This window comes from Eretmochelys imbricata, chromosome 18 (genome assembly GCF_965152235.1).
Source record: "Eretmochelys imbricata isolate rEreImb1 chromosome 18, rEreImb1.hap1, whole genome shotgun sequence".
Classification (NCBI taxonomy): Eukaryota; Metazoa; Chordata; order Testudines; family Cheloniidae; genus Eretmochelys; species Eretmochelys imbricata.
Genome location: NC_135589.1, coordinates 778,057 through 799,428, shown reverse-complemented (window position 1 = coordinate 799,428; position 21,372 = coordinate 778,057). Strand labels below are relative to the sequence as shown.

The window sequence follows — 21,372 nt, the reverse complement described above, 5'->3', positions numbered from 1 at the left end:
TGCCCCTGCCCCCTCCCGCACCCAAACTCCCTCCCAGAGCCTGCACCTTGAATCCCCTCCCGCACCCCAACCCCCAGCCCCCTCCCGCATCCAAACTCCCTCCCAGAGCCTGCCCCTGCCCCCCTCCCGCACCCAAACTCCTCCCAGGCCTGCCCCTGCCCCCCTCCCGCACCCAAACTCCCTCCCACAGCCTGCCCCTGCCCCCCTCCCGCACCCAAACTCCCTCCCAGAGCCTGCCCCTGCCCCCCTCCCGCACCCAAACTCCTCCCAGGCCTGCCCCTGCCCCCCTCCCGCACCCAAACTCCCTCCCAGAGCCTGCCCCTGCCCCCCTCCCGCACCCAAACTCCCTCCCAGGCCTGCCCCTGCCCCCTCCCGCACCCAAACTCCCTCCCAGAGCCTGCACCTTGAATCCCCTCCCGCACCCCAACCCCCAGCCCCCTCCCGCATCCAAACTCCCTCCCAGAGCCTGCCCCTGCCCCCCTCCCGCACCCAAACTCCTCCCAGGCCTGCCCCTGCCCCCCTCCCGCACCCAAACTCCCTCCCAGAGCCTGCCCCTGCCCCCCTCCCGCACCCAAACTCCCTCCCAGGCCTGCCCCTGCCCCCCTCCCGCACCCAAACTCCCTCCCAGAGCCTGCACCTTGAATCCCCTCCCGCACCCCAACCCCCAGCCCCCTCCCGCATCCAAACTCCCTCCCAGAGCCTGCCCCTGCCCCCCGCCCGCGCCCCGCCCGACAGTGAGGTGGGGCAGAGCGAGCACCGGAGGGAGGGGGCGGGGCCTTGTGGGCGGGGCGGGGCCCGGGGGGCGGGGCGGGGCTGCTCCCCTCGGGGCCCCCGGCCGCCCTGACCCGGGAGCAGGCGCCCACCTCCGGCCTCAGCCGGGCAGCGTCCGCAGCGAGAAGCCCGAGGCAGGAAGCCCAACCCCCCGCTGCCTGATTGGCTGCTCCGGCCAGGTACCGCCCTCGGCAGCGGCCCTATTGGCCAGCGCCGCCGCCTCTCCGGCGGGCCGAGCCGAGTGCTCGCCCCGGCCAGTGCGGAGCCCGGAGCCCGCCCAGCCCCGCCCAGCCCGAGCCCAGAGCGGAGCCCCGAGCCCGGATCCCAGCCAGCCCCGCCCCGCCCCGCCCCGCCCCGCCCCGAGCCCGGCCAGTGCGGAGCCCCGAGCCCGGCCAGCCCCGCCCAGCCCGAGCCCAGAGCGGAGCCCCGAGCCCGGATCCCGGCCAGCCCCGCCCCGAGCCCGGCCAGTGCGGAGCCCCGAGCCCGGACCCCGGCCAGCCCCACCCCGCCCCGCCCGAGCCCAGAGCCCGCCCCGAGCCCGGCCAGTGCGGAGCCCCGAGCCCGGACCCCGACCAGCCCCACCCCGCCCCGCCCAGAGCCCGCCCCGAGCCCCCCAGTGCGGAGCCCGGAGCCCAGAGCCCCGAGCCCCGAGCCCGGCCAGCCCAGCCCAGCCCAGCCCCCGACCGGCCCCGGCCCCGTCCAGCGCGGCGCCGAGCCCAGCCCGCCGCCCGCTGCCGGGAAGAGAGCGGCTGCAGGCTCGACATGGTGAGTGGCGGCTCGCGGGCGGTTGCGGGCGTTGACCCCGGGCTCTGCCCGCGGGGGCCGCTGGGCTGCGGACGCTCGCACCGCCACGTGACAGGCCAGGGGGGCCGGAGGGGGCGCCGGGGTGTGGGGATTGATGGGCCGTGTGGGGGGCGCCGGGGTGTGGGGATTGATGGGCCGTGTGGGGGGCGCCGGGGTGTGGGGATTGATGGGCCGTGTGGGGGGCGCCGGGGTGTGGGGATTGATGGGCCGTGTGGGGGGCGCCGGGGTGTGGGGATTGATGGGCCGTGGGGGGGGCGCCGGGGTGTGGGGATTGATGGGCCGTGGGGGGGGCCGGAGGGGGCGCCGGGGTGTGGGGATTGATGGGCCGTGGGGGGGGCCGGAGGGGGCGCCGGGGTGTGGGGATTGATGGGCCGTGGGGGGGGCCGGAGGGGGCGCCGGGGTGTGGGGATTGATGGGCCGTGGGGGGGGCCGGAGGGGGCGCCGGGGTGTGGGGATTGATGGGCCGTGGGGGGGGCCGGAGGGGGCGCCGGGGTGTGGGGATTGATGGGCCGTGGGGGGGGCCGGAGGGGGCGCCGGGGTGTGGGGATTGATGGGCCGTGGGGGGGGGCGCCGGGGTGTGGGGATTGATGGGCCGTGTGGGGGGCCGGAGGGGGCGCCGGGGGTGTGGGGATTGATGGGCCGTGTGGGGGGCCGGAGGGGGCGCCGGGGGTGTGGGGATTGATGGGCCGTGTGGGGGGCCGGAGGGGGCGCCGGGGTGTGGGGATTGATGGGCCGTGTGGGGGGCCGGAGGGGGCGCCGGGGTGTGGGGATTCATGGGCCGTGTGGGGGGCCGTGTGGGGGGCGCCGGGGTGTGGGGATTGATGGGCCGTGTGGGGGGCCGGAGGGGGCGCCGGGGTGTGGGGATTGATGGGCCGTGTGGGGGGCGCCGGGGTGTGGGGATTGATGGGCCGTGTGGGGGGCGCCGGGGTGTGGGGATTGATGGGCCGTGTGGGGGGCGCCCCGGAACAGGCACGACAGGGCTGAGGTAATTCTGTGCCTCTGCGCTACGGCGGCGTGGGTCTGTTGGGGGGCGGGTGTGTGCAGGGGTGGCTGGGAGCAGGTGACAGCATGGACAAGCATCAGGGTGTAGCTGTGTTTATCTGTAGCCACAAAAACAACAAGGAGTCCCGTGGCACCTTAAAGACTAACCGAGCACGGGCAGATTCCCATGTGGTAAGAACATCTAGAGGCCAAGAAACTTCAGGCAGTGGCGGGTCCAAAGTAGCAAGTGGGATCTGGGGCGAGGTGACATCTAGCAGTGGCCCCGTTTGGGAACAGGAGAGAATGAAGAGAAAGTGACTGCTAAGGCAACCTGATGGGGTGTCCAGATAGCATGGTGAGGGGTGCATTAGGAATATCTTAAGAGACGTCGTCTGGCCAATATCTGTGCCACTTGGGAGCCTGAACAGCCCATGTTTTGCACGGAGGTGCTCTCCATCATCTAGGACCTTCCCATGTATCCCACCATAAACTCCACTCTCCATGTTATAGCCACTTGTAATGTCTTGGCTGGACTTCTCTGTTCCAGATTCCTGAGCAGGACTTTGGAATAAACACTGAGGATTCTGCCCTTCAAGGAATCTGTCTCAGGTTTTACACTGAGCCCAGAGCAGGCCGAATCAGAGCCCTGAGAGTAAAGTCAGTGCTGTGAGGCTGCCTGTGAGCACAGAGATGATAGGAAAATGCAAAATCTTAGTGCCTTGGATTAAGGAGAGGGACACACACAAAGCCATCAACCTTCCAGAACAGGGGCTGGATGGCTGCCTCATCTCACCCAGACCTGAACTCAGTGCAGCCCACCCAGAAGCTCTTAGCTAGGGAGCGCATGTTCAGCAGCAGCATTTGGCAACCATGCTGACCTTAAAACTGGAAAGAGGTCAGCAGGGGACTAAGCTGAGGAGCCACAGTCTGCGTGGAAGGAGGCTGAGGCCATGAATCAGAGAAGAGCGGGAAATACCTAGACATGTAACTAGTTACAGCATTATGGTATATTGAGGTCTGTGTTGGCATAGAAAGGTATCGCTTTAAGAATGCGGGGAGGCGGGATGGGGGTGAGGTTCTGGTCCTGTTTGTAGGCTAGGTGACTCTGTGGAGAAGTGTCTGGGAGCACTGCAACAGTCAGTCTGAAAAAAGCCTGAAAAGTGGGATGAGTTGTGCTGTGGTTCCTTAGGGAGCAGTCTGTTTTTTCTCTCCCTGTGTTTTGGGTTCTTGGTGGTTGTTCTTCTGAATTGTAAGAAATACAGTAGTGTTATGTTACAACTTTCTAGTAAGAGTATTCTATGTTTTATCTAACTTCTCCATGTGTGTGTGCGCCATGGAACAGAACAAGAATCACTAAAGGGATAGGACCTAACTAATCGGACATTGGGGAGGAATTAACAAGAGGCAGTGAACATAAGTTGAAACAGCACATACTACATTAGCGTACCCAATAGAGGGGTCTGTGGTACACTGAAGGCTTCTGAGAGCAAAGGTATTCCTACCCCCCTTACCCCCCGGAACAATTTTCTTGTAAGTGTGAATTTCAGTCCAAGCATGAGGCTTGCAGTGTGTAGCCTAAACTGCACTGAAACTTTCCTTTGCTGTTGAGTGGTGGCTGGGTCCCATGGAGAGGTTGATAAGTCTGCTGCAGCGGTAGTTAGCAGAGGCTCATGCTTTTAGATTCCGAGGTCCCCAGGTTCAGTCTGTGTTACAGGTGCGATGTTGTTTACTCAAGCACAGCTCTATCTGATGTTGATAGGAGTCTGGCCTAGTCAGGAACTGTGTCAGGATCTCAGGTTTTAGCCCTTTAAAGCAGGTTTTGAGTGTAGGTTTTCATAGCCCTCATCACTGAAACATCTGAGTGCCTCTGTAATATGCAAGCAGAGAAGCTCCTTATCCAAATTATCTGGCTGGGACAGAGGAGATGTGTAAAGTGAAAACAGCAGAGACTGATGGGAGGCGCCCAGCAGTGAGCCCCAAAGGAATAAACAGGCTGTTGGTGATGCAGTTTGTTGACACACCCCTTGATAGCCCTTCTAAGCTACAAACATTTAACATTAAGCAATGGGGATTTTGATAGCTAAGACTGTCAGCAGCTGTTTGATCTGAACAAATAACCCATCCTGGGTTGTGGTGGGGGATGATCTGCACCCTGCAGAAGGGCTACGTTAACTGAGGGCAACTGGAAGTCACTACATTGTTCTGAATCCCGTTAGCTTAATGGTTGACAGTGCTTGTGTTGATGGAAAGGTTCAGCAGATGGCAACTCAAATGGGGCAGGGACTAGAGGGTGAGTCACTAAAGAGTCACACCACTCTGGGCCCTTTGGGAGAGAAGATTTGGGAGGTTCATGAGATAGGAAGAAGAGATGATTAAGCCAAGGCTACCAGAGCCTAGATCAAACAGAAGACTAAACGCCGAAATCTATAAACCAAGAATAGTTTGGGGCACTAAAGAAATCAAGGTGGTATTTGCTTTACCCTGTTATTACAGTACAATAATAGTCCCCTATTTATTGATCTTTCATCAGTGGCTCTCAAAGTGCTCTTCTAACATTTCATAATTTAAGCCTCACAACACACTTCCCTCCCCCCCCCCCCAACTCGTACAGATGAGTAAACTGAGGCACTGAGCAGTTAAGTGACTTGTCAAAGTTCACGCAGCGACTCGGTGACAGTGCCAAGAATGGAACCCAGGAGTCCTGACTCACCCATTGCCCATTCTAACCACTGGACCACACTCCCTCTTCCACTATGTTGGGGAGATGACGATCTTTTAAGATCTAAGCTTCTGCTGGTAGCTCAGCAGGAATGTAGTGGGTACAAGAGAAAGCAATATTTGTCCCCCGTCTCTAAGGAAGCTGAAGCATTTAAGTGGCTTAGTTGGAATAAGCTTCCCAATGCAACAATCCAGGCCGATTGAACAAGCATTGGGAGGATGAGAAAGCCAGGGCCCTAATGGCTCATTTGGAAGATGGGGGTGGAGTCGGCTGGGCTTCCTGGCTTCCTCAGGCCCATGTTTCCAGTTGATAATTAAATTGCTCATGTTTCCCAGCAGAACCAGGGTGGAACAGGCTGTTCCAACATCAGCAAACTCCCAATAAATGACATTTGCACATTGTTTCATAAGCTGGGCTGACGTGTGGCAGGGCCCCCACAAATGGGGAGCCATGGAGATTATCAGACTTTTTAGGACTCTGTGTTTGGCAAAACAGCCAGGGCTGTAGGACTTTAAAAAGCTAACTGGAACTATGTTTTAATTGCCTGCAGCCTCCCACCCCAGTTCTAAGTAGAGAAAGAAACTTGGATGCTCGGGGCCTGAGTTTGTTTTCACGTCCCTGGTGCAAGTGCAGAGCGGCTCCTCTGAAATCAATGGACTAACTCTGATGCGGGGTGAGAAGCAGGCCCGCTGGTCCTGTGACATCGGTTACTCTCTCATGGGATGGGGACTGGGCTTTCTCTGCTCACATAGACCCTCCCATGGAATGTTGTCCAGCACAAATGTTTGTTCTTGGCCTTTGATCTTCTAGTTCAGGGATCTCGAACTCAAATCACCATGAGGGCCACATGAGGACTAGTACATTGGCCCGAGGGCTGCATCACTGACACCTTTTCATACAACGATATAAAAGTATAGTTAAAAAATGAAGAGTAATATAGTATGCTATTAAAAGTCAATGTATTAACTTTTTTAAAACTGTAATGTGAAGAGGGGTTTTAAGGAATAGTTACAGGTGTTTATATTTTATTATGTGGTCAGTAACACTGATGATGATCTACAGTAACAGTCTATCAACATAGCTGTAATGGCAGGAACTTTTTAAAGTAACTATTCATACAAAATATGTTGCCACTTTTAACAAACATTCTTCCCAACTACTCACAGCAAAGAATCCTACATGTTGAACTTCATACCTCTGACTGCTCATCTAGTCCATGAATCCCCGCCCCGGCCCCGCCTCTTCTCCACCTCCTCCCCTGAGCACGCCCGTGTCCCCACTCCTCCCCCTCCCTCCTGGAAAGTCCTGAGCACTACCAAACAGCTGTGTGGTGGCAGGAAGCGCTGGGAGGTAGGCAGAGGAGCAGGGACGTGGCACCCTCGGGCAGGGAGGGGTGAGGGGAGCTTGGCTGCCGGTGGAGTCGGCGCCTGGGCCACGTGTTTGAGACCCCTTTTCTAGTTCATACTTGCTTAACTTGGTCCATAGTCCATTCCTTTACTAAATCAGTGGTTTCAAACAACAGACACTGCTCACTAGCTAACTGGGTCATATACAGCAGCATACATAGAACTCAGAGGCTTTTCTTCCAGAGCACAAACGTCTAGCACAGTGGTTCTCAAACTTTTGTACTAGTGGCCCCTTTCACATAGCAAGCCATGGAGTGTGACCCCCCCCCCTTAAAATTAAAAATGCTTTAAAATATATTTATCACCATTATAAATGCTGGAGGCAAAGCAGGGTTTGGGGTGGAGGCTGACAGCTCACGACCCCCCATGTAATAACTTCTCGACCCCCTGAGGGGTCCTGAACCCCAGTTTGAGAATCCCTCCTCTAGCACTTATGCTAAAAGAGATTTTATTTGAGTGGTGGTAATATTAAGGTATATAGACTGTGGATTGCAGCCACTAAGAGGCAACATAGGCGCACACTTAAACAGGTCTGAGCACCCCACTCCAGTTGGGGTGCCACAAACATGTTTCCCTGGTGCATGACAACCTCACATAATTCATTTTCCTTCCACTCCTCCCTATTGTGGATTACTTATCAGTTCTTTGCTCAGCCAGAGCAAGCCCACTAAAGGAGAGAGGAGTTCAGTGCAGTACTTTCATTTAAATATAGCTTCCTTTGTTAATGCAGGGCTAATGGTAAGCGAAAGGGAAAAGGACGGGCTTTAGTTAAATTTTAAAAAGAAGTGAATGGCTAGGAGGAAGGGCAAGTGTGGGGTTAGAAAAGATTTGGGGTAGAAGATTTGGGAGGTTCATGAGATAGGAAGAAGAGATGATTAAGCCAAGGCTACTAGAGCCTAGAACAAACGGAAGACTAAAGGCACAAATCTATAAACCAAGAATAGCTTTGGGCACTAAAGAAATCAAGGTGGTATTTGCTTTACATTGTTATTACAGTACAGTAATAGCCCTCTATTTATCCTCTTTCATTAGTGGCTCTCAAAGTGCTCTTCAAACATTAATAATTTGAGCCCCACAATGCATGTGCCCCACAAACTCGTACAGATGAGTAAACTGAGGTTGGGAGGAGAAGTGAAAGTGAGGCCGCATGCACAAACACCCACATAATTGTGGTATTTGGATGTAGGATCCCAAGATGGGAGAGGGAAGTAGAATGACTTTGGAATTTGATGTATAGCTGCAAAACCAGAGAAAGTGCTGCATAGTTAAAAATGAATGAATGCAAAGTCACAGGGTTGATTTTTCTTCCCATTTATGTCCTTGTAAATCAGGAGTAACTTCATGGAAATCAATGGTGGTTGCACGCTGATAGGGCCTTTATCAACCACTTTGCACCAGTGCAGGTTTAGAGCTGATAGCAGAATCAGACTCTAATACCCCCCCATTCTGCACTGGTTTCCAGCACACCAAGGGCAGAATCTTATTTGTATCTCAGCAGCACCTAGAGGTCCCAACTAAAGATCAGGGTTTCATTTTGTGTGTGTGTGTGTGGCGGGGGGGGCGGGTCACAAACCCAGAGTGAGGCAGCCCCTGCCCTGAAGAGCTCGTGGACTATAAATAGACAAGCCAAAGGGGTGGGAGAAAAGAATATTGTGATCCCCATTTACAGCTGAAGAACTGAGGCCCAGAGATGTTAAGTGACTTGCCTCATGTCTTGCAGGGAGTCTGAAATCCAAGCTGGACTCCAGTGCTTTAACTTACCAGACCATTCTTCCTTGCTGACTCCCATATGGGGTTGGATTCAGAATAACTCCATAGGCTTTGGCAGAGTCACTCCAGATTTTCTACTGTGTAACTGAGAGCAGGCTCTGGCCTTGAAAGCGTGGCAGAGTACTGGTCTAGGATGACCGTATGCCGCATGCTCTGTGTTTTAGAAATCCTGGGTTTGCTGAACGAACCAGCTCCCACATGTCTTGCTGTTTTTAAGAATGGAATCATTTGCTCATCACCTGCTCCAGGGAATGTTTTGGATCCACCTCATACACTTGCTACATACACATGATTGTAAACATGTGGGCGCTGCAGGCAGCCAAAGGTGTGCCAAGATCGCAGTGCTCTAGCCAGGAGGAGGAGGTGGTAGGAGAAATAACAATGTGTAAACACCACAAGGTCAGCATTTCCCTCTGCTTTTAGCCACTCCATGCTCTACACAGCTCTCGGGGAAACTTCAGAGGAGAGGCCCAGGCTGGTGAATCTGACTGGAATCTGAGCAGAAGTTCTGTGGGGTTTCTGGAGACACAGCCCAAGGCTCAGATCTTCGGAGGTCTTTAGGGTCCTAACGCTCATTGAAATCAAGATATGTTAAAGGGGCCAGCTTTTCATGGTCTCAGGTTGGGCATGGGGACCCAAAACTCCATAGTTCTGAGGCCAGAAGGGACCACTGTGATCAGCTAGCCTGACCTCCTTCATAACAAGGCAAACTGCGACAACCAGACTCCTCAAAAAGAACAGGAGTACTTGTGGCACCTTAGAGACTAACAAATTTATTTGAGCATAAGCTTTCGTGAGCTACAGCCCACTTCATCGGATGAATGCAGTGGAAAATACAGTGGGGAGATTTTATATACACAGAGAACATGAAACAATGGGTGTTACCGTACACACTGTAACGAGAGTGATCAGGTAAGGTGAGCTATTACCAGCAGGAGAGAAGGGGGGAAAAACAACAACTTCAAAAACAGACTCCAATGAGAGACTGCTGAATTGGAATTAATTTGCAAACTGGACACCATTAAATTAGGCTTGAATAAAGACTAGGAGTGGATGTGTCATTACACAAAGTAAAACTATTTCCCCATGTTTATTCCCCCCCCACACACACACACTGTTTGTTCCTCACATGTTCTTGTCAACTGCTGGAAATGGCCCATCTTGATTATCACTACAAAAGGTTTTTTTCTCTCCTGCTGATAATAGCTCACCTTAACTGACCACTCTCCTTATAGTGTGAATGGTAACACCCATTGTTTCATGTTCTCTGTGTATTTAAAATCGTCCTACTGTATTTTCCATTGTATGCATCCGATGAAGTGAGCTGTAGCCCACGAAAGCTTATGCTCAAATAAATTTTAGTTTCTAAGGTGCCACAAGTACTCCTTTTCTTTTTGCAGATACAGACTAACATGGCTGCTACTCTGAACCCTGATGCTTAACAATGTCTCCCACCTTGTATTTAGCTGTGATACACTGGGTTACCTTTTCCAGACCTGTAGAAGAGCTTTGTGGAGCTCAAAAGCTTGTCTCTTTCACCAACAGAAGCTTGTCCAATAACAAAAGTTACCTCACCCACTTTGTATCTCTCCTATCCTGGGAGAAACATGGCTACAACACCATTGCAAATAACAATGGCAGATACGGAATTTATCCTATGTGTTAATTAGAGTTGGAGTTAAATAGATATGAACAAAACAACATATTTCACTAGTTCTCTAGCCACCACAGATTCTTCTAGGCTAAACAAGACCTGATTTTCCATTTTCTTCATGGAGACCAAAAAACAAACAATTGGTTTGTTTCAGTCTTCCAAGGAGCTTTTATATGCCATAAAGAAGCAAAAAGTGGCACAATCCATTTCTTCCCCTTACGTAAGAACGGCTATACTGGGAAAAACCAATGGCCCATCTAGTCCCGTGTCCTGTCTTCCAACAATGGTCAGTGCCAGGTGCTTCAGAGGGAATGAACAGAACAGGGCAGTTATCAAGTGATCCATCCCATGTTGTCCAGTATCAGCTTCTGGCAACTAGCGGTTTAGGGACACCCGGAGCATGGGATTGTATCACTAGCTAATGGCCATTGATGGACCTAACCTCCATGAACTTATCTAATTCTTTTTTTTTAACCCAGTTATACTTTTGGCCTTCACAACATCCCCTGGCAATGAGTTCCACTGGTTGACTGTGTTCAGGGGCAGCAGGTTTGTGTAATTTTTGGTGGTGCCCAGAACAGGTCCAAGTCCCACCTCCCTCCCCACCTGCCTAAGGCTCTGGGAGGGAGTTTGGGAGGGGGGAGGGGTCGGGCTCTGGGAGGGAGTTCGGGCGCAAGCTCTCGGTTGGGGGGTTGGGGTGCAGGAGGGGGTGTGGGTGTCAGGCTCTAGGAGGGAGTTTGCACGCAGGGTCTGGGCTGGGGCAGGGGTTTGGGGTGTGGGAGAGAGTGAGGGGTACAGTGCGTACCTCGGGTGGCTCCCGAAAGCAACCCACACGCCCCTCTGGCAGCAGCTCCTAGACGGGGCCGGAGGGGTCACCATGCGCTGCTGTCTGCAGGCACCACCCCGCAGCTCCCATTGGCCACAGCTCAGGGCGGGGGTAGCATGTGGAGATGTGTCCCTCCCCGTGTTCCCCCCAGGGGCTGCAGGGACATGCTGGCCGCTTCCAGAAGCGGAGCAGGCGGGAAGCCGCCTTAGCCGTTGTGCTGCCTGGCCTTTTAAAATGATCTGTTTTAATTGATTCATTGAATTTCATCTGCCATTTGGTTGCTCAGTCACCTAGTTCAGTGAGATCCCTTTGTAACTCTTCACAGTTAGCTTTGGGCTTAACTATTTTCAGTAATTTTGTATCATCTGCAAATTTTGCCACCCTTTTTCCAGATAATTTATGACTATGTTGAATAGCATAGAGCCTTGGAGTGATCCCACTATTTATTTTTCTCCACTGAAAACTAACCATTTATTCCTACCCTTTGTTTTCTATCTTTTAACCAGTTACTGGTCCATGAGGACCTGCGTTCTTATCCCATGACAACTTATTTTGCCAGGTTTCAGAGTAACAGCCGTGTTAGTCTGTATTCGCAAAAAGAAAAGGAGTACTTGTGGCACCTTAGAGACTAACCAATTTATTTGAGCATGAGCTTTCGTGAGCTACAGCTCACATCATAAGAACCTTTGGTGAGGGAACTCCACTTGTCAAAGGCTTTCTGAAAGCCCAAGCACACTCTAGCCACTGGATCCACTTTAAAGTCCACTTTACAGTATGATTGTTCAGACAGCTGGAAGGTGCATATTGTTTACTTTGCACCCTGGAGAATGAGATCCTGCCAGGTGCTGAAGGCTCTGAGCTCTGTACTGGGTTCTCACAGACACAGCTCCTGTGCAACATGCACAGAACCATCCAAAAGGGAAGAACATTTACAAACAAGTGCAATCTCGACAGCCCAACCCCCAGCATCCTCTCTCTGCTTCAGAGGATATCAGGCAATCATTAGCAGAGGAAGTGATTCAGTGAAAGGGAACCTCTCGTGCGCGTACGCTCTCACGCAGCTGCACCTTGACAGTGTGTGGGCTGGGCTCTGTTAACACAAGCTTCAGCAGGGGCTCGCATATACACGCTGCACAGTCCTCTGAGGTCTGGTGCTTCCCCCAGTATTCGACGAGAGTTCTTTTAAAGAGTCTCCTGGGACTCTTTTCCATCTAAAAGAATCATCCCAGGCCGTTGCTGCTGCCTCCAGGCTGAATTGGCAAGAGGTAAGTCAGCTTCTGACTTCACGGAATTGTTCTTGTTTTTAACCTTTTAAAAAAATCGTCTGGGGAAGAGGGTCTGGTGCCTAGGGGACACTGGGTTAGCAGTGTAGTTGCTTCTGTCTGGTGAAAGGGGTTTCCTCCAGGGGGCCTGGCATTGTCCAGTCTGGTTGGTTTCATTTGCTGAGACTCCATGGTGCAGTTATATGGTGGGATTATCATCTGATTGGAAGGATGGGGCTGAGCACACACATCCCTCTTGCTGGCAAATCTCCCTGTCACTGAATGGCATGTGCTGGGCTATGTCACTGCTTGTATGTCCACCCCTTTCCCCTGCCCTTTGCCTGCCTCGTCTATGGAGATTGTGAACTCTTCAGGGCAGGTTTGTGCAGTGCCTAGAACAACGGCGCCCTGACTTTGGTTGGTCGCTAGACACCACCAAAATAAACCGAGTTAATAGTAATGGAATGTGGGAAGGATGGGAATGAAGCAGCTGCTGGTCAATGGGAGTTTTGCACATGTGAGGATTATGGGATCTGATGCTAAGGCACATGATCCATTTCCTAGCCCCTGGTGGTGTCAAGATTTGCTTTGGGAGGGATCATCCAACAGGCAGCCAGCTGCTCTGGGCAGATTTAGCACAGGGATTTAGGGCCAAATCGTGCTGCCAGTGAAGTCAGTGGGAGTGTACAGGTATCTGTAAGAACCTGTTGATCGGTCTTCCATCAGGGAAGGCATCGCTAGGGGGTCTCCTTCCAGATGGGTGCCTTGGTCACTTTCTTTTAGGTGTCCCCCAAAAGTGGCATTTGAGGGACCTAGTCAGTGTCATTTATTCAATGGGGTGCTTTAATGAAATGGCTCATTCTGGGGTACTTGTGCTTGGGATGCATAAGCCCAGTTTGGTGCTCTGATAACACAGCGGTGAGTGTGTAACAAATGCCAATGCAGAGAGATACCAGAACTCCTTGGAGCCAGATGGATGAGCAGGCAAAATGGACCACTTGGGTTCTGGGGCGGGTCTGGACACTGCAGGAGGAAGAGCAGGATTAGCCCTTTAGGAAGGGTATTTTTAAACCTCAAGGAAATGCCCAGCCTGTCTTTGCCTTAGTTTTCACCCCATTCACTAATTGCTGAAGCCATGTGTTCAGTGTGCATCAGCTGTGGCTTCTCGCTTCCCATAGTTCCAGTGACACTGTACAATGGTGGTCTTTTGAGATGCTACTTGCAGACTAACAGCCCAGCATCAGAAAGGCAGAAGTGTAACTCCCCCACAGGAGAAAGGGGAAGCAGCCCTTTGAGAAAGCGTGAGCTTATCTGCATGTATCCGCAACTGCAGTGGAAACAACCAGAAAAACGGCTGCCCAGTTTTAACATGCTCTGGTGCGTAAGAGTCCTCTGAGCAGAATTAAACAAAGGCAGCTCCCCTTGTACTGACTGCATGTCCAAGGTGTCCCGCTATGGCAGGCAGATTCTCTAGCAGAGTGGACATTAAAGCGTAGATCTATGAGAGTCAAGGGGGCTTCTCTCACCAGTGGAGGTACGCCATCTCTCCCAGAAGCGGTAGCTATGTAGATGGGAGAAGCCCTCTGTTAACATAGTACTGTGTACACCGGAAGTTAGGTCGGTATAACTGCATTGCTTGTTCAAACCCCTGAGCAATGTGGTTATACAGACATAAGTTTGTAGTGTAAACCAAGGCTCAGAGTCTGTAAAAGTGGCTCCAAGGTGGCTTATCCTTGATGTTATTCTAGTGAAGTCAGTGCAGTTACATCTGGGATGAATTTGTCCCATTGGCTTTAGGCTAGGGCTCCCCAGTACTGGAATGGGATGGTTTTATAATTTGGGAGTGATGACAATGGGAGTAGTAATCTTGGATTTCTATAGTTCCACTTGTCCTAAAGAAACCCAATGCACACCAAAAACCATTTACCCACGAATTGCTACTCTGTGAAACAGCAGCTCTTCCAGGAAAGGAAAGACACTAATAAGCCGCTTCATGTACTGCTGAAAGGCAGCCTCCTCTGGGGCCCGGCATGGCAGCGAATAGTCCACTGTTAGGAACGAAAACAAAGGGGACTGTATCCAGCTGCAACTGCAGGGTGGATCTTATTCTGCAGAATGTCATGAACTGGAAAAAAGAAAAGGAGTACTAGTGGCACCTTAGAGACTAACCAATTTATCTCTAAGGTGCCACAAGTACTCCTTTTCTTTTTGCAAATACAGACTAACACGGCTGCTACTCTGAAACCTGACATTAAGTGAAAAGCAATGTGTCTTAGACCGATTGCTCTTCTTTCCTATCGCAGCAGTTCTCAAACTGTGGTCTGCGGGCACTTGATGGTCTGTGGAGAGCTGGCTGCCACATGGTTCCTTCCTTTTTTCCACCTGCTAAATTGCATTAAGAGAAGCTAAAAATATCTCCTTACTTTACTCTTCCATGTTGTCAATTACTGCCATCAGACAAGGATATTGTGCAACAGTAAACAGGAGGGAAACAGGGCCAGGCTACCTCAAACAGAAGGGGAACTAGGCCCCACTGATGATAACAGATAAGGGAGACACAGGACATTCTCTCTTTAAGATGTGGTCCTTTTTATGAAAATGTCACCCCCCTGGTCTAGGGCACGGTCCCTTCCTTTAGCATCCTGAAATTGCTTAAAAGAAGAACTTCCTTCTGTAAGCATGATCTGCCAATGAACGTCCTACAGCTTGTGGGCCTGTTTGGGTGATTCTTTTTTGGCTAGCTTTGTCATGCAGCCACTGAATTCTTCTTTGGAGTCTTTGCCTGGGAGCAAGGACTGTGACCTCGTCATTCTTTAGCCTGACCTCTCGCTGCAGTCCTCTGTTCTGCCCCCCTCTGATGCCACAGAGCAGCAGAGAGCCTGTGGTAGGGAAGCTGCTCCCCTTTGGCCTTTCAATATTTCAAAGGAAACCCTGAAGGGGAAGAGAGAATTAGAGCTACATTAAATAACTATTTCCAAAGACTGATTTCATATCATAGAATCATAGAATATCGGGGTTGGAAGGGACCTCAGGAGGTCATCTAGTCCAACCCCCTGCTCAAAGCAGGACCGATCCCCAACTAAATCATCTCAGCCAGGGCTTTGTCAAGCCTGACCTTGAAAACTTCTAAGGAAGGAAATGTGGGAGCCTCGGGTTCAGTTCCCCGTTCTGTCTGAGGGAGAGAAGGCGTTTGAATAGAGGTCTCCCACTCCTCTCAGGTGCAAGCTCAGAACTACTTGGGTCTGGGATATTCTGCTCTGGGGCTCCCTCACTCTCTCCTGCTGAAGCTGTCCCACTCTGGATAAATAATGAACGAGCAGTTGGACCGGGGGCCTGGACCCAGGGTCTGCTGCCCCCTAGGTGGGTGCCCTAGTGACTGACTACAGACCCATTCTCCCTCTCTCTGGCCCAATGATTCTTCCACTGTGACTAAATGTTTAACTAATTACTGGGCCAAAGCGAGTGAATGTGAGCCTGACACTGTAGTCCAGTAGTTAGGGTAGCCAGCTGGGAGTTGGAGACCCTGGGTCTAGCCCTACTTCTCAACTCCCTCTCTTTCTGGGAGGGGCAGTGACCAGGGCCATTCTTGGGGGCGGGGGGCGGAGCCTGGGGCAGAAGTGACTAATCCGTCACTTCTGGAACCGACCCTGCTGGGCGGCGGATAAGAAAGGCTGAGGGAGGCAGTACTTCTCCAGACAGCCAGGTGTGGCCCTGTCCGCACTCTGCCACCCCAGGGCCCTGCTTCAGCAGTGCCGCTGGGCTCCAGGGGGCTGGGCCATGCCGCTCTCCCTTCTGGCACTTGGGGGGTGGGGGTGCGGGCACTAGCCAGCCTGGGGCGGGGGCCAGTGGCAGTGGTGGGGGACCATGGGTTCTGGGACATGCAGAAGGGGTGGGGCTGGGTTCACGCACCGCCCATGCACACCAGCCAGTCGCGCTGGCCAGTGGGGCCCAGAGCGGTCGCCCTGATTCGCCGTACCCTAGGGATGGCTCTGGTAGTGACTGCTCTTGGACTTTGCTCCCCTTTACACCTTACTGATTTCCGGCAAGAAACTGGATTTGCTGCCTCAAGAGGCATTAGCAGCCACAGCCTCCCCTCCAGGAGAGAGTGTGTCTGCCTGTGGCAGAGGAAGGGTTACTATGCGGAAGGTGGCATGTGCTCTCCTTACAGCCCAGCAGGAGATCTGCTAGCCTAGGGGCCTGCAAGGGGAGCAGCTCTCCCCATTGCTCCATGAAGTGATGATCAGGAAGCTCCACAAGGCAAAGTTCAAGGCATCTCCTGCCCCTTGTGCCAGGGGAGGGGAATCTGCATCTGGGAGAGTATGTCCCCTGCTTCTTACATCTATGCCAGGACAATGGTAAAGAATCACATGAAGAGCTGCTTTCTTCTATCACTGAACTAGGAACTCTGTTAGAATAAGGAAAACAGTATTAGCCCAAAGCCGCTCTGTCCTTCGCTCTGCTTCCCTGGAGAGCTTAGAACCTTTCTATCAAAGGGCATGTGTGCCCTGTAGCGCCACCTTCAGGCTAGTGTGGCTCTGCTGGGGCCTGCCTTAGTTTCCCCTTTGCTCGGGGCCACACAGTCCAGATATTCAAAACACTCCCCTTCTGGGATCCAATTATTAAGTCCTGCACAGCGTCTTTCAAAAGAGAACTCAAACTACAGCCTTCACTCCTTTTTCATCAGGGCCTAGCTCAGTCCCTCCTCCCTGACAGTCGATCTCCCATCACCTCTTGCCTGGAATTTGGCCTTTCCACAGGCCATTGGTGTCTTCCCCCTGTTGACTTAGGAGCCTTCTTGCTCCCTGCTATGCTTGCAGGCATCTGCAAATCCCCATCTGCAGCTGCTTCCCCTTTTATAAGGTCCAGGCGCCTTCCCTGAAGCCCAGTTGGACAGCAGGTAATCAGTCAGCTGCACTGAACCCTGCCCCCTCCTAAAGGGGATAGTCATCCTGGCCCAGATCCACAAAGGTATGTAGGCTCCTAATTTCCATTGAAGTCAAGGGATGTGAGGAGGCTAAATGGATCTGGGGCCCTATGCTGCTGTCATGCCCAGCTCCCTGGCACAGATTTAAAGGGACATGACACATCCTCCCAGGAGGGTCGTTAAGATGATGGATGAGAAAGGAAACCAGCCCACAGGGAAATGTTGCAAACATCACAGTAGGAATACAACAGTGCAGGGAATACAATACAGGGATGCCCTGTAAAGCAAATGGGGTCAAGGGAGGCCAGGACTGTAATGAAAAGCAGTACCAGGGCAGGGCGAGTTCATGAGTGAACGTGGCAGAGATGGGTCACACTGAAGTTCTTAGGGCCTTGAAATGAGATCGCTGAAGCTGATTTGTGCAAAGCCTCTCTCAGTCAGGGCTGCAGGAGAGAAGGTCCATGGCAATACACAGGCAGGAGACTCAGGTTCTGATGGCTGGACAAAGGGAGGCAACTCCAGACAGATACTAACTGCCCTTGCTTAGGTCTCCAGCAGGGGTTTGCTCTTTAAATAGGAGCAATAGGGACCTTATGTGCTAGGACAGCAGACATAAACTCTGGGAGGGAATCATAGAATATCAGGGTTGGAAGGGACCACAGGAAGTCATCTAGTCCAACCCCCTGCTCAAAGCAGGACCTATCCCCAATTAAATCATCCCAGCCAGGGCTTGTCAAGCCTGACCTTAAAAACCTCAAAGGAAGGAGAGTCCACCACCTCCCTAGGTAACGCATTCCAGTGCTTCACCACCCTCCTAGTGAAAAAGTTTTTCCTAATATCCAACCTAAACCTCCCCCACTGCAACCTGAGACCATTATTCCTTGTTCTGTCATCTGCTACCACTGAGAACAGTCTAGATCCATCCTCTTTGGAACCCCCTTTCAGGTAGTTGAAAGCAGCTATCAAATCCCCTCTCATTCTTCTCTTCTGCAGACTAAACAATCCCAGTTCCCTCAGCCTCTCCTCATAAATGATATGCTCCAGCCCCTTAATCATTTTTGTTGCCCTTTGCTGGACTCGTTCCAATTTTTCCACATCCTTCTTGTAGCGTGGGGCCCAAAACTGGACACAGTACTCCAGATGAGGCCTCTCCAATGTCGAACAGAGGGGAACGATTACGTCCCTCGATCTGCTGGCAATGCTCCTACTTATACAGCCCAAAATGCCATTAGCCTTCTTGGCAACAAGGACACACTGCTCACTCATATCCAGATTCTCGTCCATTGTAACCCCTAGGTCCTTTTCTGCAGAACTGCTGCCGAGCCATTCGGTCCCTAGTCTGTAGCGGTACATGGAATTCTCCCGTCCTAAGTGCAGGACTCTGCACTTGTCCTTGTTGAACCTCATCAGATTTCTTTTGGCCCAATCCTCTAATTTGTCTAGGTCGCTCTGTATCCTATCCCTACCCTCCAGCATATCTACTACTCCTCCCATCTTAGTGTCATCTGCAAACTTGCTGAGGGTGCAATTAATCCAATCATCCAGATCATTGATAAAGATGGACAAACCATCCCAATGAGTCGAAAGAATAGTAAATATGGCAGGCGACCAGCTTGGCTTAATGGTGAAATCCTAGCGGATCTTAAACATAAAAAAGAAGCTTACAAGAAGTGGAAGGTTGGACATATGACCAGGGAAGAGTATAAAAATATTGCTCGGGCATGTAGGAATTATATCAGGAGGGCCAAATCGCACCTGGAGCTGCAGCTAGCAAGAGATGTCAAGAGTAACAAGAAGGGTTTCTTCAGATATGTTGGCAACAAGAAGAAAGCCAAGGAAAGTGTGGGCCCCTTACTGAATGAGGGAGGCAACCTAGTGACAGAGGATGTGGAAAAAGCTAATGTACTCAATGCTTTTTTTGCCTCTGTTTTCACTAACAAGGTCAGCTCCCAGACTGCTGCGCTGGGCATCACAAAATGGGGAAGAGATGGCCAGCCCTCTGTGGAGATAGAGGTGGTTAGGGACTATTTAGAAAAGCTGGACGTGCACAAGTCCATGGGGCCGGACGAGTTGCATCCGAGAGTGCTGAAGGAATTGGCGGCTGTGATTGCAGAGCCATTGGCCATTATCTTTGAAAACTCGTGGCGAACCGGGGAAGTCCCGGATGACTGGAAAAAGGCTAATGTAGTGCCAGTCTTTAAAAAAGGGAAGAAGGAGGATCCTGGGAACTACAGGCCAGTCAGCCTCACCTCAGTCCCTGGAAAAATCATGGAGCAGGTCCTCAAAGAATCAATCCTGAAGCACTTGCATGAGAGGAAAGTGATCAGGAACAGCCAGCATGGATTCACCAAGGGAAGGTCATGCCTGACTAATCTAATCGTCTTTAATGATGAGATTACTGGTTCTGTGGATGAAGGGAAAGCAGTGGATGTATTGTTTCTTGACTTTAGCAAAGCTTTTGACATGGTCTCCCACAGTATTCTTGTCAGCAAGTTAAGGAAGTATGGGCTGGATGAATGCACTATAAGGTGGATAGAAAGTTGGCTAGATTGTTGGGCTCAACGGGTAGTGATCAATGGCTCCATGTCTAGTTGGCAGCCGGTGTCAAGTGGAGTGCCCCAAGGGTCGGTCCTGGGGCCGGTTTTGTTCAATATCTTCATAAATGATCTGGAGGATGGTGTGGATTGCACTCTCAGCAAATTTGCGGATGATACTAAACTGGGAGGAGTGGTAGATACGCTGGAGGGGAGGGATAGGATACAGAAGGACCTAGACAAATTGGAGGATTGGGCCAAAAGAAATCTGATGAGGTTCATTAAGGATAAGTGCAGGGTCCTGCACTTAGGATGGAAGAATCCAATGCACCGCTACAGACTAGGGACCGAATGGCTAGGCAGCAGTTCTGCGGAAAAGGACCTAGGGGTGACAGTGGACGAGAAGCTGGATATGAGTCAACAGTGTGCCCTTGTTGCCAAGAAGACCAATGGCATTTTGGGATGTATAAGTAGGGGCATAGCGAGCAGATCGAGGGATGTGATCGTTCCCCTTTATTCGACATTGGAGAGGCCTCATCTGGAGTACTGTGTCTAGTTTTGGGCCCCACACTACAAGAAGGATGTGGATAAATTGGAGAGAGTCCAGCGAAGGGCAACAAAAATGATTAGGGGTCTAGAACACATGACTTATGAGGAGAGGCTGAGGGAGCTGGGATTGTTTAGTCTGCAGAAGAGAAGAATGAGGGGGGATTTGATAGCTGCTTTCAACTACCTGAAAGGGGGTTCCAAAGAGGATGGCTCTAGACTGTTCTCAATGGTAGCAGATGACAGAACGAGGAGTAATGGTCTCAAGTTGCAGTGGGGGAGGTTTAGATTGGATATTAGGAAAAACTTTTTCACTAAGAGGGTGGTGAAACACTGGAATGCGTTACCTAGGGAGGTGGTAGAATCTCCTTCCTTAGAGGTTTTTAAGGTCAGGCTTGACAAAGCCCTGGCTGGGATGATTTAACTGGGAATTGGTCCTGCTTCGAGCAGGGGGTTGGACTAGATGACCTTCAGGGGTCCCTTTCAACCCTGATATTCTATGATTCTATGTTGAACAAAACTGGCCCAGGACCGACCCTTGAGGCACTCTGCTTGATACCGACTGCCAACTAGACATGGAGCCATTGATGTAGCTAGATTTCTATCCACCTTATAGTCCATTCATCCAGCCCATACTTCTTTAACTTGCTGAGAAGAGAAGAGGGAAGGCTGGAGAATCACACCAACACCAGGAAAATCTACATGATTGGAGACTCCCTACTAAGAAAAATAGTCAGGCGTGAAACCCAGAGCTGATCTGGAGAACAGAAAGGTGTGCTGTCTGCCAGGAGCTAAGATATTAGATGTGAACCTGAGACTGAAAAGGAACCTAAAGGGAGCAGGAAAGAATCAACTGATTGTCCTTCATGTGGGAACAAATGATACTGCTAAATTCTCGCTAGGACACATCAAGGGAAACTATGCCAGGCTTGGGAAGATGCTTAAAGAAATGGAGGCTCAGGTGATCGTCAGTGGGATTCTGCCTGCCCCTAGAAGAGGGAACGAAGGCAGGACAAGATTATGATAATCATCAGATGGCTCAGGCAGTGGTGCTACAAGGAGGGCTTTGGGATGTTGACCCCAGGGAGGTATTCACAGACAGAGGGCTGCTCTCTTGGGATGGACTCCACCTAAGTAGGGAGGCTGTGGTGGAGGCTGGTACAGCTAATTTAAAA

The 21,372-nt window shown here is 51.9% G+C and overlaps 1 protein-coding gene across 2 annotated transcripts in view; it reads left to right on the top strand.

Annotated features, from left to right (window-relative positions):
• Positions 1 to 1,419: 1,419 nt before the first annotated feature.
• The window catches only part of ECE1 (endothelin converting enzyme 1), a 119,061-nt gene continuing 99,108 nt past the window's right edge, over positions 1,420 to 21,372 (top strand). Inside the window, exon 1 of one of the 2 annotated variants that reach the window (XM_077837228.1) lies at positions 1,420 to 1,536. In XM_077837228.1, the coding sequence (XP_077693354.1) occupies positions 1,534 to 1,536 (3 nt within the window). In that variant the 5' untranslated portion in view covers positions 1,420 to 1,533. Of the gene's footprint in view, positions 1,537 to 12,066; positions 12,197 to 21,372 lie in introns of those variants that run through there. The other variant, XM_077837229.1, reaches the window with a different exon arrangement.